The sequence below is a fragment of the Paroedura picta genome, chromosome 4, assembly GCF_049243985.1.
Source record: "Paroedura picta isolate Pp20150507F chromosome 4, Ppicta_v3.0, whole genome shotgun sequence".
In the NCBI taxonomy this organism is placed as follows: Eukaryota; Metazoa; Chordata; class Lepidosauria; order Squamata; family Gekkonidae; genus Paroedura; species Paroedura picta.
In genome coordinates this window covers 111,826,604-111,842,901 of record NC_135372.1, presented here as the reverse complement: position 1 = coordinate 111,842,901, position 16,298 = coordinate 111,826,604, and the positions used below count along the sequence as shown (strand labels likewise).

Genomic DNA, 16,298 nt, shown 5'->3' with positions numbered 1-16,298 from the left:
GGTGGTTTTTTGTTAAGATTTTTTTTTACAGGAGTCTGTTGTCAAGTGCTGAAAACACCAGAGTGCCTTGCCAGATGCCTCTTCACCGAAAATCCAAAGCAATAAAATACTGAAGTCGCATACTACATTATTTTAAACTGTCTTTCTCTACAAAAGCTTAATTCCTTCATTCGCCACAGGAATGGTATTTTTAATTTTTCAGTGGTTGCTTCCCTAGTGGTTGCTACCCTCCTTGGGCGAAAGATGACTTGTAGTAGTCATGCATGTGGAACAATAAACACTGCTGCTCTTTGCAAATCACACAGCCCTGTTCTTTTCAACATAATGGGTTGGATCCTGCAGCTCTTGCATGAGATGGAAGGCTCCTTCCACCAGAATAAAGCATCTCTAGTCACAGGAACTGTCAGACTTTGAATATGCAGAGGGAGCAGAGCACCAGGATGCTTAAAGAATAAAATAGTTTTTATTCAGAAGCGAAACAACTGTGTATAGAAAGAGAGAGAAAGAAACCCAACTATCTCGCTTGCTGTTGTCTGCAGTCATTCTGTTGTTCAACTGTTCTGGAGCCAAGCAGGGAGGAAGTGTGCCCAAAATGCAGGAAGTCTCCTCTTAGTACATTTTGTGGTAGTTACAGTTGTTGTGATCCTATTCCGTAGAAAATTTTATTGTAAAATCTTTCCAAACACCTTCTACAGAGGATTTGGACATTTCTTTCCTACCCAGTCTGTCCCAAATCAGAAAGGTGGCAATGGTGTACTTCAGAACTTACATACAAGATAATTAAAACATCCAGAAAGAAACATGGTATTTCCCTGTTAACTACTGAGGTCATCTTAAGTTGAACAAGACATTAATTATTACTTATGCTTGGGGATTTCTGCATATATGAATCTGTCTTCACTATCTCAGCTGATTTGGATATATTATAATTCCATGTACACAAACGTCTACCTGCTCAATGTTTTATGTGCTGCAATTTATGCCGTCTTTCTGCCCCAGAATTGTTCACATTGCTTTCATTTTTTTCTGGTTTTGCTGTTGTTTTATTTATAATTGTTTTTATTACGTTGGAATGGCCTTTGGATATATACAATGAATTCTGACTACCAACTTACAACATAAACCTCCCCATAAAACATGATAAAGCCCCATCCTATAACAAAACAACAAAACATAGATAAAAGAGGATAAAATAAGATTAGCAGTATAATCCCTCCCCCCACCCCTGCAGCCCTGCACCCCCCATGAGAAAGATGGGCAAGAAAGAAAGAGAGATGGACAAGTAATATTAATCCAGTAAACTGTTCTTAGTGTGTTGGTTGACACAGTTAAAATTATCTCTATAATGTGTTCCAACTAGCACAGGAAATGCTGTTGCATGTGGATTCTAGTGTGTGATTGGCTCTATCAATGTGTATCACCACAGGGATCTGGCCTAAATCCCTGTGAACACCATGGTTCAAGAACAACCTCTGCTATGAAAGTAGAAATGTCTGCAGTTGTATCCCTAGATGACAGGTTATGCCCACTGTGTGACCAAGGGCACATACTTGACGCAAGATAACTTGGAGTGTATCTCTTGGGACATTTCCACACAAAGATGCTTCCCTGCATATGCTTACCTGCAGAAATGCACACCTTCCCATTCACACAGCATCTAAATCTATTAGTTTTTCACATGCCACAAGACTCCTGTTTGCTATTGCTGCAACAAACTAATACTCCTCCTTCAGTGGAATCTGCTACCACATTGTGGCATTTACTGGTACCCAACATGCGGCCAGTAATGCAAAAGTTTCTCATGCTATGCCAATATGAACCTCTCTTAGATCTAAAAAAAATAGTGTTCAATAGACACTCAGCCAAGACAATGATTAAGGAGAAAAAATGTGGTTGACATGCTTAGATGGTGCAGAGACCACGTCACTGCAGGAGAAAGCTCAAAACTGCTTCTTTTGTATGGAAAAGCATACTTGTAAAGGGTATTATGCAAGAATCTGAATGCAAATTCATCTGTAAGCATAGCCACTCTTTGCTGTGCAAAGACAATTATCGCCGGCAACATTTCCTTTGTCCATGGAGCATGCGGTCGCCGCCATTTATTTTGCTGGTGTGTAAACAAGCATGCATTTACACTCATTTTGAATTAAAAAATAAATAAAATTGCGTGTGAGCCAACCCAAAAATGGTTCAGCGGCTAGGGTATGGGGATGATCAACCATGAAGCCAGCTTATGTCACATGATGTGTCTGTTTGAGAATGGTGAAGCAGTCACACTTTGGGGAAATAAGACATTTTTAGGGGAGTTTGCCGAGGTACGCAAAAAACATGTCTCTTTAGCAATGCTGTGAGAAGTTTAAAACATTCATTGCTTTGTAAAAAAAAAACATTTGGGAAGCAAGTTTTGTGTCACAGCATTGAATAAAATTTGCTTTTGTGTGTCACTAGCTTTGCCTATGCACGTATATGCCTATTCGTTGCTCTGCGCATGTTGCCATTTTTAAAAAGAAAAAAATTCCCATTCCCAGGGAAGAAGGGAGAGGGAGGTGGGTGCGAGGGCGGGACATTGCAGAGCTGAGTATAGCGCATTTGATCCTCCATACATTCCTTCTGCCGGTTGCCTGCTGGTGGATTGTGCTTTTTAGGTTGGTGAATCCACTTTTTGCGATTCCTGAAGTCGCGCTTTAAAATATATTAAAAAAGAAATTATTAGGAGGGCCCTTTGAAACAGGATCCACAGAGGAAACTCTTGTTTAGCTTTATCATTGATGGGAGAAGTTGCTATATTGCTGAAAGTTTTTTATACATTAAAAAAATCGATAGTGGTAGTGTAATGCTAGCAATGGTGAAGGCGAACAAATGTAGATGAACTCATGTAGATGAGCAGATGCTTAAAACAGCAGTGCTGATTAGGGGACAAAGAGTGGAAAAGCAAATCCAAGTAATACTTGATTAAGAACCACAGGACCACTCCAATATTCCTCTTTTGATTGCACCATTGGGAACAAGTATTGGTGAACAAATGCAGGTTAGTTGGCTGCAAAACACTGCTCTCTACTGGACAAGAGAAAAAATTAAAAGCAAGTATGTTTTCCCTCTAAATGTGGACTCGCTTCTGTTGGTGAGTTACTGTCACAGTTATTCGGAAGGAGACTTCGATTTCTGGACAGCATGTATGCTTGTTGCAAATTTCAAGAACAACATTATACATGATGGAACAGCCATGTAAAGCAAGCCCACTCATTGATACAGGTAAATTTAGTAGCTCCAATTAACAGACTAGAGATTACTCAAAGCTCCTACAATCTAGTTAGTTAAAAACTTTTGTTAATGGGGCTCCTGCCTTCTCAGAGACTGTACCTGTGCTGCGGAACTGACTTTTTCAGAACTTGTGCAACCTTGAAGTACAGATTTTGGAGGCTCTGTAAAGCAGAATTTTTCCAGTGGGCCTTTGGTGGCCCATGACTGGAGGTTGTGGTTGGCTTTGTATTTATGCCAATGTTTTATTTATTACAATGTTGTCTTCAAAAGAAAAGAAACTACAGAGATATACAGATAAGCAATCAAATGACATCTACATCATAAAGACCATATGAAAATCAGCTTCCAATTGCAAAATGTCTGATGCATTATACTATACTGCTCCCAAGAATGCTTGGCTGAATGCCTATCCTGGTAAATTAAATTGTTGGGATTCTACATACTTTTGAAAATCTCTTGTTTAAAAGACAGCCCAATATCAATCCTTAAGTACTTACAGTGACTGAAGGTTTGGAAGATCCCACAGAGCCTCTGCTGGAATCCGACTAAGCTGATTGTTCTGTAACATCCTATAATTAGAAAAAAAAGCCTTTCAAAACAAACCCTAATCACAATTAAATGTACATAATTTTTCTCCCAGCAAGATTTCAGAGTATAGATACTGTTTGAGATTCCAAACCCATCCATTAAAAAGGACATGGCACACCTAAATAATGCAGGGATAGATCACATGATTCTGAGCTGGCATGTGGGTGATGCAAGATTCAGGCAGAAATACAAAGGGATTAGAATGCATAGCCTATGAAACAATTACATGGTTTATTATTCCTGTGTTTCTTTATGTTTTATTAATGTACATAAGACTGGGGCAGAGAAGAGGCTAGTCAACACTGAAAGAGTATATGTCATATGCAATTGTGGAGAGTCTTGATTCTATGAAATATCTAGCTCTGGCTTCATGTGGTGAGTCTTGGTTTCTTGATGTGTATCAGCTAGAGAGATCAAAAAGTGAGGCTGTTGTACTCAGGACTAAATATCTATAGCTTATGCTCCAAGACAACAGGCAATCTTAAATTGCTGGGTCTACAAGCTACCTGCAACAAAACCAAAGGGCACCTCACATCAAAACCACTGTCATACCCATGCATGTCACTTGCAGTGTACTTGTCAATTGTCATAGAAGTTATCAAGCAGATATCTTACAATAAGCAAAATGTAGTAGAGTTCTTCTGGGATCCTCCAAGCCAGAATCACATTTTAATGCTCCTTAACATTTAGAATATACTTTACACCTAGAAACCTAGCAGGCAGGGGGAAAGCATCCAGCCTAACCATGTCCTTGGTATGCAAGTTTTCTACATGCTAAATGCTATTTTATTTCATAGGCTATCGCATATATAAATTTATTTATTTATTTATTTGGATTTTTATACCGCCGATTCTTTATGGTTCTGGGCGTAACTTTACATGAAACATTATAACACTCTGTAACATTATACAGTTTTCAACAGAACAACATAATCTATCAGTAACAATTACAACACAACATGATTTTTGTCTTCATAATGTTGGATGCACAAATGGAGTATTTTGCCTCTTTGATATTCCATTTTCCTTTTAGCATTAGTTTACTCAAATATTTTGTTGCTGGATGAAGGCACAAAGTTCTGGTTTTAACTCAGAAAGGGAAGATACTTCAGTTTCTCACTATAAATTAGTTCATCCTTACCATGTGACACAAACACTTTGTTGGTTTTGTTGCAACAGGCTAATGGGTGCTTTCTGGAATTTATCACTAAGAGGAAAAACTGGGGTTGCTATCACATCCTAATTTGAACCTTAATCTGGAGAGAGGGACATTCTGACCTATAATCATGTGAGCAAACCATTCCCACAGCAGAACAGATCAGGCCTGAGTAAATCACCATTCGATGGAGGAAATGTTTCCCATTTAGGAACTATGGCTGTGCGTGCTGGGTTCACAATCGAATCCCAGTTTCTGCAAGTTTAGGACAAAATCCGAATAATATCTGCATTTACTTAATAGATTTTTTTCCCTAAGAAGCAGCAGGTTCCATGGAGACTGTCACACAGAACTTTCCACATTTATCTTCCTGATAGTAAAACCATGGAGCTAGCTTCTCATGGGTCTGCACTACAGCTATTCATTTCTTTCCAGTCACTAGCTCATAAACCTTCTGCATGACAAGGCAGGGCTTTAGTCATAATAGAGTTACAAAAAACAGCTTTATTTTTGGAATAACATTATGCAGCTCAGTGGGACAAAAAACATTGCTTACCTCAAGCAAAAACCTTGCTCAGTTGTAAAGTTTAGTAACAATATTTGTATAGTTCGGAATATGTGTAGCACGTGAAGCATCACAGGATTTTCTATTTGTCTGGGACAAAGCAATGCAGTTTCTATTGCAGGCAGAAGCCTTGTATACAAAAAAGAGCTTTGTATACTTGAAGTGAGGACTTTTTACAAGCTCAGAGAATCTGGACAACCTTCACACATATACACAGGTTTTTACCTAATGCATAAAAAGCAAAGATGGTGCTTCCTTTTCTTTTCTTTTCTTTTTTTCTTTTCTTTAATCGCACAACCTGAATACATATTGGTTGGGCATTGTATGAGCAGTCAGGGTGAACTCAGTGCATCATACGCAAAGGGAAAACAAGAAATAACCTACCCTGTGTGGGGCCAAGTGGTTCATTGCTCTCTATGGAACAATGGCTCTAATCACAGGGTTTAGTGGACATGGTACTGTTTACACTGGGAGCAGCCTGCCAGCCCCACTGCTTTTAGTAAACATTTTAGGCTAATGATAGTCATTTGCATTTACCCAAGTAAACACCAAAAGCACAACGTGGACAGACCTAGGCCCATGGCTTCTCTGTGTTTTTCTTCTTTAGTACAAAAGCGATAGATGACTAAAAGAGAACTCTCACCGAAAATACTAGTAAGGGTATTAGTTCAGGAACCACCCTAACAGAGGAAAATAAACATATTATATCTGGTATATGCAAAAAACGATGTTATATAATATAAATTTGTTTGCATAAAGAGGTTCCTCGGGTGGCTATGCAATATGTAGCATATAACAAGTTAAAAGTATGACAATAAAATACCAGTCAGTATAAAACAGCAGCCAAAAAGACAAAGGAAGCATTAAAGCATTATTAGTTATACAACAAGGACAAACATTGTTAAAATCTGGATTTTCTGTGTTCCTTTGTCCTGGACAGATCACTATTTGTTTGGGTTTAGACTTACGGATGTACCAAAACTATGTAGGGGTGGTGGATTTATTAAAACAAGTGGGGGCTCACAAGGTCTGTGGTTGAAATCCCACTATTTCCTCCTGGCCTGCTGAGCTTAGGTTCCCTCCCAAGCCTCCCTGTCACTGAGCCCAGCCCTCCAGTCAATTCCAGATTCTGCTGCTGGGCCCAGAGCAGCTCTGACTCTGCCACCACCATGGCTGGGCTGAATAATGGCTGGACTGAATAAATGGCTGGACTGAATAAAGCAGAAAGGGCACTATGGGAGGAGTTAGGGCGGGCCCTGTCTGGGATAAAAACTCGGAGGGGCCAATCAGGAGTTCCCCCTCCGAGTGTCCCGCCCCAAGCAGCCGCCCAGGGAATCTGCCCGGCTGCTCCATCTGCCCGGGTGAGGGGTGGGCCGCGCCGCCTTCTCCTGGCCAGTGGAGCGGCCTCGCCGCATCATAGATGCGGCGAGGCTGCTCCACCGGCCGGGAGAAGGCTCGAGAGAGCCTCGGGTGTGGTGTGGGCCTGCTCCCAGGCCATCTAGCGCCCATTTCATTTCCAAGTGAAATGGGCTTTAGATCTAGTTAGAATATAAACCGATATGCTCCCAGATGGATCCAAAAAGGTTTTCCTATGGCTCTAGAGGATTTCCCTGTTGGTATAGTTGATGCACCATGTCCTGATTCACTACTGGAATGAAGAAATTACCTCAGCAGTTGACGCAATCACTCCCTGTCACCAGCTCTAGGTTTACTGAAGGGCTGTGAGCAATGAAAAACAATGGACACTGCTAGAATAGCCATGAAGGAAGACTTGGGACTAATCCAATATGACATGTTAAAGCATCCTGTGGCAGTGATGGCAGCAAAGAAACCATATTTTTCTGACAGCATTGTGTCTACATAGGGCAGCCCTGTGGAGGTCTTCTGAATGCTCAGAGGCCTTTTGGGATCTGGCCTGCAAGAGGTGGTAGTCTGCTGTGACTGTTTTGTTCAGCTGGGGTAATGTTGCTCAGCCTCTTGGCCTTTGACATCCCCCAAGGCTCCATCCTGTCAACATCTGTATGAAACAACAGAATGAGGTTATCTGTTAGCAGCTTTGGCCAGGAGTACTTTTTACCAGCTTTGACTGGTTAGCCAGGTATGGCTTTCCCTGGACAGAAAAATATCTGGTCACTCCAGTGCATGCCCTTGTTACATCTAGATTACAAGCTTTCCATAGGGCTGCCCTTGAAAAATGCTCTGTTCTTCAATCGGTACAAAAAGCTGCAGTTTGGGTACTGACTGTGTGGGCTGTAGGGACCATCTCTCTCCAGCCTTGGCCCATCTGTACTGACTCCCAATTTGTTTCTGGGCACAATTCAAGGTGGTGATGTTTGACTTTTGAATTTCTACATAGATTGGGGCCAGCATACCGAAAGGACTGCCTACTTCCTTAGGATGCTACCTGACCCCAAGGTCATCTTCTGAGGCCTGCTTCTGATACACCCGCCTTCTGAGACTGGATGAGTGGCAACTTGAGAGAGGGTGTTCCCGACTCCACCACCAAAACTCTGGAAGTGTTTCCACAGAGAGACTAACTTGTCTGCTTCTATTGCCAGGCAGGTGAAGAGCTTTTTTTGGGTCTAGCGTTCCCGCAGTGGTCCCTGCTAACTGCCTTGTGTTTCAATTGCTGTGTTTATATATGAGCATTTTATTGTATTATATATGTCTATTTCAACTTTGGTTAAAATTGTTTGAATGATGCATTTTTGTTTTGCTGCTAATGTTTTAAAATGTTTTTCTTATGTATGTTTTTAACCTGAAGAAGGCAGAAAGTGGGGTACATGTTTTCTAAATAAATAAATAACAAATAATGAATAAAATAGTTAACATGATGCAATAATAGAAAGAAACCCAAATCAAACAAATCCCTCTTAAAAGCCTGGGGGAATTAAAAAATGCCTTTACTAGAAAGACAGTAAATCTGGTGCTAGGAACGTATCCAATGGGACAGTGCTCCACAGCTGGGGCTCTATAACTAAAAAGACTCTATTCCTGGCTGCTATCTGCCTCCCCTCTGAAAATGGAGGGAGGTAGAATAATCTCAAAGGACAGGCAGGAACATATGGTAGGAGACAGTCCTCTATATTTCATGGTCCCAAATCATTTAAGGACTTAAGAGTAACAGAACTTTGTATCAGGCCCAAATAGGAAGAAAGTGAAGATGTTTTAATATCATCGGCATAAGATCTGTAATTAGATCCAGTCAACATCATAACACTGTAACCTAGATCTGATCAGGTTCAGATTCCCCCGGAGGCATGCCTGGCCTCAACCAGGACCAGGGTCTTTTCGGTCCTGGCCCCAACCTGTTGGAAAGAGCTACCGGAAGAGCTAAGGGCCCTGATGGAACATATGTGGTTCAGCAAAGTCTCAGCACTTGGCATCTGATTTCTGACTTTTTCTCCCAGCTCTCAGTCCGATGCCTTCTTGGCTTCAGACTCTCTGGCTGCAACTTTTAGAGTGACTTTTCACCTTACTGCAGTTTCAACTTCATTGTCCTGGGCTCTGCCTAGCTGCTGTTGAAGACCCTGGCCATGAAAGAAAATGGTAGAATCAGAAACATGCCAAAGGAAATCAACTCTTGGCTAGATAACTGGTTTGACAGTCTTAATTCCCTAGTGAAGAATTCTGGCCCTGTTACATTTGAGTCCAGTAGCACCTTAGAGAGCAACAAGATTTTCAGGGTATAAGCTTTTGAGAGTCAAAGCTCCCTTTGTCAGATAAGAATCCCATATCTGTGCCAAAAAGAACCATAGAAGGCTACAACTGGCACATAAAACACCTGTCACAGACTAGTTGTTGGCTTCCTCGGGAGGTGGTGGGTTCCCCATCTTTGGAAATTTTAAAACAGAGACGAGATAGCCATCTGAAGGAGAGGCTGATTCTGTGAAGGCTTAAGGGGATGGCAGGTTACAGTGGATGAGCAATAAGGATGTGAGTGCCTTGCATAGTGCAGGGGGTTGGACTAGATGGCCCATGAGGTCCCTTCCAACTCTATGATTCTATGAACACTAAGAGAGCTCCCAAGGGAGACACACTCATTTGATGGCACCTGCAGGTATGCTCTTGCAGGTATATCTTGGCAATCAGAGGCAACACAGGCCCTGACATTTGCCACAGACTGTGCTAAAGCTGACACGAGAGCCAGGCAGTATTAGGTCAAGGCTTAGTGAGTTTTAGGATAAGTCAACTTTGGAATTCTGAAGTCCTTGTAGAACTTTCCCCAAACTAAACCACATTAAATATTCTCCAATTACCATGGTTTTTCAAATGACACTTGGTTGGCAAGTGTTACAGCTTACTTTCAGAGCCAGTTGATAAAAACAGATTGGTTGCTAAAGATGCGGTTTCTGATTAGTATGTTGAGAGTCAGCAGCGGGCTCCACTCCAGAGAACTGGGTTGGACTCCCCCCTCCTCTACGGGAAACCTGCTGAGTGACCTTAGGCCAGACACAGCTCTCTCAGAACTCTCTCAGCCCCTCCTACCTCACAAGGTGACTGTTGTGGGGGAAGGAAGGTGATTATAAACTGCTTTGAGACACCTTGAGGTAGAGAAAAGGGAGGTATAACAACCTACCCTTCTTCTATGTGCAACAAAACAAAATCAGAGCCCAGTGGCACCCTTAAGACCAACAAAGATTTATTCACGCTTTGAATAAATCCTTGTTGGTCTTAAATGTGCCACTGGACTCTGATTTTGTTGTGCCGCTTCAGGCCAACACGGCTGCCCACTTGAATCTTCTACGTGATGATGCTGAGAAAATTGGAGGTGGGGGAAGCCCTTCCACTGCAGATTCCCGCATGGGCAGCCTTGAAGAACATGGCACATTTTCCCTTCTCTCACCAGACTAGCAAGGCTATTATTAGACAATATATTTTGTTTTGATGAGGTTTTAAACACCTCTTTCCTTTTACTTTCAGCCATCCTGTGCAGGCAGAGATGCAAGCCAAGGAGCTCTTGTTGAAACACAAACTGAAACAGAATCTATGCCTACCTGTTGACACTGGCTTCATTAGGAGTCCCCCCCTCCCCCCGAATTTTTTCCATGGCAGGACACTGAGCTCGGAGAGTCTGCTGTAACCAAGAATGAAAGCAAAGCCCTGTAGGTTCTTGGCTGCACCCCATAAATGTCAGCATGGCTGCAACATGAAGGTTTCCATAAAGGAGGGAAAGCAGACAGCTGTGGATTTTCGCTCCAGAGATCGCTTCAAAGGTAGCTCTTTGCTAGAGATGAAAACAGCTTCTCATTCTTTAGACAGGATTTTGGAGCTCCTCTGCTTCCTATTTTGGCAGGTCCCTGAATAAGGGGCCTGAGTTGATTAGACAGAAAAGGTTGCTTCAGATGTGGGGGCTGCGTGGGAAAAAGCATTCCTGTGATTAAATGAATAGCTGGGGATTTTTAAATATCTGGCATTTAACATTCCTGGGCTCCACTTTCCTGCTTCCCTTTCAAATCACCGAATAACTCTTCCATCTTACCAGATATGAAGCTCACCTCCACATAACAAACATTGCCTTTACTGCCTGTCATACCAGTACAGCTTCTAGTATGAGGTATGCTGCTGAACTAAACTTTAGAACATGTGTTCTTGTTTGTGTGTAACATAGGTGGGGTATGACTCTGGAGCAGATCTACTGTGCCCGATTCAGTGTATTCATTCAGTTGCTTTGGTTTTAATGACTGAGCAAGATGAAAGGGAGCGAAGTATATAGATCAAGGGCTGCTTGCCCGCCACTCCAGGGAGGGATTTAAAGACACAGCATCCGTTCAAATGCCTTCTGGGGAGAGCTATTCATTTAATCAGAGGAACGCTTTCCCACACAGCCTCCACATCTAAGCAGCCTCGCCCACCTAATTGACTGACACTTCATGAATCCTATCTCCATGACTCCTTGTGTGCTCAGTCTAATAAAAACATTCTCATCCTATGCCCAGAGATGCTGCACCTCTCTAGCTCAGCCATGCTGCATGAAACATGTCCTCTGCTCCATCCCAGAGGCAAAGAGAGATGCTGCTGCTTACTAACTCTACACATGAAGAATTATCAGCCATTGTTTGGCTGTTTAGTGGGCTGGTGCTATTGTACCAATTCTTCTCTGCTTATTCCCACTTAAATATTGTAGGTGTTTCAGACTGGAAGGATTTCATGGGTAAATTTAAATGAATACAGAACCAGGCTGTACTGCATTCTCAAAAATAGCAGTAGAAAGAATGTCCCTCCCTAGCTCTCGCCCCCGAGCTTCCGGAGACGCAATCGCCATTTCCCCGCCTTAAACTGGTGAAAGGAACGAATAAGCAAGGCTTCTCAGGCTGAAGTCCCTCCACAAGCAATTCAGAAGTGCTTAATAGTAAAACAAAGCTCCCTTCTGCAATTGTCTTTAAAGTTCCTGAGCACAATACAGCCCCCTGTTCAACACTGCCCGTAATTTTGGCCAGAAATTGCACCCATGGGGGAGGGTTAACTTGAAGAGCGTGTAAATGATTCAGCGCCAGCTCCTACACCAGCAAAAAAGGTCTTGAGACATCGAATGAACAAACACTCGTTGCTACTGGTGTTTTTGGGTTTTTAAAAAACAGTTTTTAAAGGGAAAGGGGCTTTTCGGGAGCATGAACACAACAGTTCATTGGCTGTTCCGTTTGATTGATGGCCAGGGGCGGGAAGAAGTGCGGAAAAATATTGCCTCCTTTGTTGTGATTCCGGTGAGACCGGAAACCTGTGGGGAATGAATAGACCAGTACCGGGACTTCAATATTCCACTAGAATTGAAGGTATACGGAATGCACCTACCCGTTTCTGGAATCTAGCACGGCTTTTCACCACTTCCCCACACATTAGAAAGGCTCAATGCTTTTAATTTTATTTGTATCCTTTTTAAAATTGTTGCTCTGGGTTTTTTAATTTTTAAATATTGCTGTGGATGGGGGATTGGCCCCAGGGCCAGCCAGTGTGCAGTCACCTCCTCCTGAAATACAAAGGTCTCCTTGCTCCATAGCTCAGTTTGTTTAAGAAACTACTAGGTCTGCTCAAAAGGGAGTAATTATCAAATTTAGCAACCATAATCAATGCTACTTAGCAACTACCATCAATAAACAACTATATTTGTCTATATCTCCCCAATAAAAATCAGTTCTGATAATGTTTTAAAAAATGGAGTTTTCAGTTGCCTACAACCTGGAAATTTGTCTGGATATCAGTTTCTCAGACTCAAAAGGCCTGTCTCTGAAGATCAGGTGTGATGCCAGCGGGCTGTAGAATCTCAGTGTCAAGGAAAATATATTCTGCACATGCTTAAATATGATTGTTTATTATTGCCATGACTTCCAAATTTTATTGAGATGCAACCTTTTAATCTGGCTTCAGTCTTGAAATGAGTTTTGAAATATTTGAAGCAATAATAGAGAAACCATACAGAACAGTGCCTGCCTTTGCCTGGCCAACCATGTAACTGCAGCCGTTCTTTGCACAGGATTAAGGAGCTGGACATCTTGAGAGGATGACTATAAATTCCAGCAGAGCAGCAGTATGAGTCTGATGTAGCAAAACCAAAGAGGAGTCTTGTACCAACTTAGAGACTAGATGGTTTATTGAGACATAAGACATCATGGGCTAGAAGAATATATTACGTATAGATGCCATGGCTCCTAGGTATTTTGTAGCCCTGGCATCTCTCTGCTAAAAAAAGCATGTGTTCCAGCTCTGGTATTCAAAACCGATTCTGTGTCCCTGCCTTATAATATTTCCTGGGTCAAAGTAAGCCCTACCTAATGCCTGACAACAACAACAACAACAACAACAACAACAACAACAACAACAACAACAAGTTTAATGCCTGAGCAACTAGTAAAAGAAAGGCATTCAAAAGCTCAAGGACAAGACTACCCAGGGATAGCTGAGCCAGAAGTTACGTCCTGTTAGGGGTGGAATAGATCAGGAGTGGCAGTCTACATCTGAAAGTGAGATTTAATTTGCATTCCTTGCTTGAAGCATTTTGGGTCTGATGAAAGGCTTCCTGCAACCCCTGCTTGGTACTTTTTCAAGCCTCGTTCTAACAAGTCCCAAGAAAGATTAGCCTCTGTGCCCTATGGCCTCCTCAGCACGTGCCTCCCCTGCCTGTCTGTCGCTGCAGCTCCAATAAATAAAGGAAGAAAAAGGCTGTAGCCAGTGTTCCCACAGAAACAGAGGAAGGATCTGAGACTTTGCAGCTGTACCTATCAGCCTTCCAGAGAAAGAATTCACTCACAGAGCTCCCACTGGTCATTATAGCAAGCCTTTCTCCAGATTTTTAGCAGGACATATGAAAAGAATTTTTAAGTGTAACGTCAAGGCTAACTCACCTCTGCAAATAGGATCCGTCTTTGTTGTTGTTGTTATGTGCGAAGTCGTGTCCGACCCATCGCGACCCCATGGACAATGATCCTCCAGGCCTTCCTGTCCTCTACCCATGAAGCAATGCGAAGCATTTGGCTTAAAGCAGAATTCAGGAGGCTGCTACATTCTGCCCTTTGTCTGTCTCCCTTTGAAAACGTGTTCCAGTTCTCCACAACAGGGCACAATTTCTATTTTTTCGCTTCAAAACCAAAAACTCTCTAAAGCCCCTAATATGTTTGCATGTATGGCAAGGAACTATAGTAAAAGTCTGAAGTTTTGGGGCTGATTTGTGGTTAACTGTTTTGTTCTTAGAGATAAGATCCCTCATCTTTCTTTCTCTTTACATCTCAAGGCAAGATGCATTGGATGTTGTCCTACATAAATCTCTCTTCCGCCACAATCATCATAGCTCCTATGTGCAGTATGGCTTTAGCCTCAGCAGGCAATTGTGAGCATTCTTCATACACAACTGCCCTGAATGTTTTGCTACTATGGTCATTACCTGGAGGAGGTGCTGTTTCAGCAAAACCTGTATTCCTCTTACCTTTTTAGTTCTTTCACTGGGAAGTGCTCCAATGTAAACGGATAAAAAGAGACTTTCAAAGGCCATGAGTTCCCAAAGCATAAAGTTGCCCTCATTGAAACAGGGTGGGTTTGCTGTGGTTTTCTTGGTTTCTTTGATTTAGTGCCTAATGCAGACTACGGATAAAGCAGCGACTCATCTCTAAACCCAGGGATTTAGGGCAGGATTCTTTAGAAGGCCTAGTAAACAGTGCAGCACTCTCTAATCCCAGGAGCAGGTTACTACCTGTTTGCTTCATATAAACTTTGCCGGCTATGGCAATTTCACGTTGTGGTTAGTTCCAAGCATGCCCTCAGGACTGAAATGTTTATTGCAGCAGGAAAGGGATTGTAAAGAATCTCCTTGGAAGAGCACAGATGAAGAAGGGAGCACCTAAACAGATGCTGTGCTGGACCAGAATGCTTGCCGGAACCAGTTTTATTATTGCTGGACTTCCTGTAGGGCAGCAGTGCCTCTCCGGATGTCCATGGACTGCAGTGACCATGAGTCCCTGTTTTAAACATTCATCTTGCTATCTAGCTATATATTTGCTATGAAGGTAACCCCAGAAATCATACATACATACATACATACATACAAGGTAAAGGTATCCCCTGTGCAAGCACCGAGTCATGTCTGACCCTTGGGGTGACACCCTCCAGCGTTTTCATGGCAGACTCAATACGGAGTGGCCTTGCCAGTGCCTTCCCCAGTCATTACCGCTTACCCCCCAGCAAGCTGGGTAGTCATTTTACCGACCTTGGAAGGATGGAAGGCTGAGTCAACCTTGAGCCGGCTGCTGGGACTGAACTCCCAGCCTCATGGGCAAAGCTTTCAGACAGCTGCCTTACCACTCTGCACCACAAGAGGCTCTACATACATACATACATACATACATACATACATACATACATACATACATACATACATACATACATACATACGTGATCAGAGGAAGATTGTACAGTGCAGCTAAGCAGCACTGGAAATGCTTACTATAGATACCTAAGTGCAGGCAAATACCAGATCGGAAGTCATATCAGGGGAGAAGAAATGAGAGAAAGAGAAAACAGGACACTATAAGACCAATGCCACTGTATTGCTTCTGGAATAATCCTGACTAGCAGTTACACAAGTGGGCATTATTACACCAGCACTTCTCCAGCCAGGAACCTGTCTAGTTCCCTTACTCTTTTTTTTTACCTGTGCCCTTCACTTCTGTAAGTGCATGAAAGTCAAGAGTCATTGTAATTCTCTGAACTGGAACCAAAATTGGAAAGTACGTGACTATTGCTTTGCATTTGCATGAAGAGTTCTGAGTATCCATGTTCTCTTACAACTGCTTGGTTGTCCCTGTTCCCTTACGACCGATACCTGGATGGGTTTCACTTTGGCAGCTACCTAGTCAAAGCCTCAGCACTAAGACCATCTCCGCATGGAGGGATAAAATGCGAGTGGCTTCCTGCTCACGCGTTGCTATGCGGTAATGCCACAACACAGATGCGTTGTTAATAAAAATCAACATGGCCACCTTGCTATGGAGAAATGCCAGAACAATACAGCATCCCGCACTTTTGGAATTCATGCTCTTTTGCATTTTATTTTTGTCTGGGTGGATTTTTTGAGATGGTGAACATGGTCCCTGGAGCCCAAAAAGACATTTTGTGCTAATGGTTGGCTTTAAAACAGAGCACTCAGACCCTTGTATGATCGGGAGAAGGCAGCCTGATCTCCCCCCTTTTTCCCAGCTCATCCCCCACCTCCAGAAAACAGAAAAGGGGTTGTGTTTTGCC

General features: G+C 42.5%; 1 protein-coding gene across 3 annotated transcripts in view; it reads right to left on the bottom strand.

The window, feature by feature from the left end:
* Positions 1-16,298, bottom strand: part of LGR6 (leucine rich repeat containing G protein-coupled receptor 6) — a 147,107-nt gene that overhangs the window by 66,121 nt on the left and 64,688 nt on the right. For all 3 annotated transcript variants that reach the window (XM_077335083.1, XM_077335084.1, XM_077335085.1), the window contains exon 4: positions 3,759-3,830. In XM_077335083.1, the coding sequence (XP_077191198.1) occupies positions 3,759-3,830 (72 nt within the window). The remainder of the gene's footprint in view (positions 1-3,758; positions 3,831-16,298) is intronic.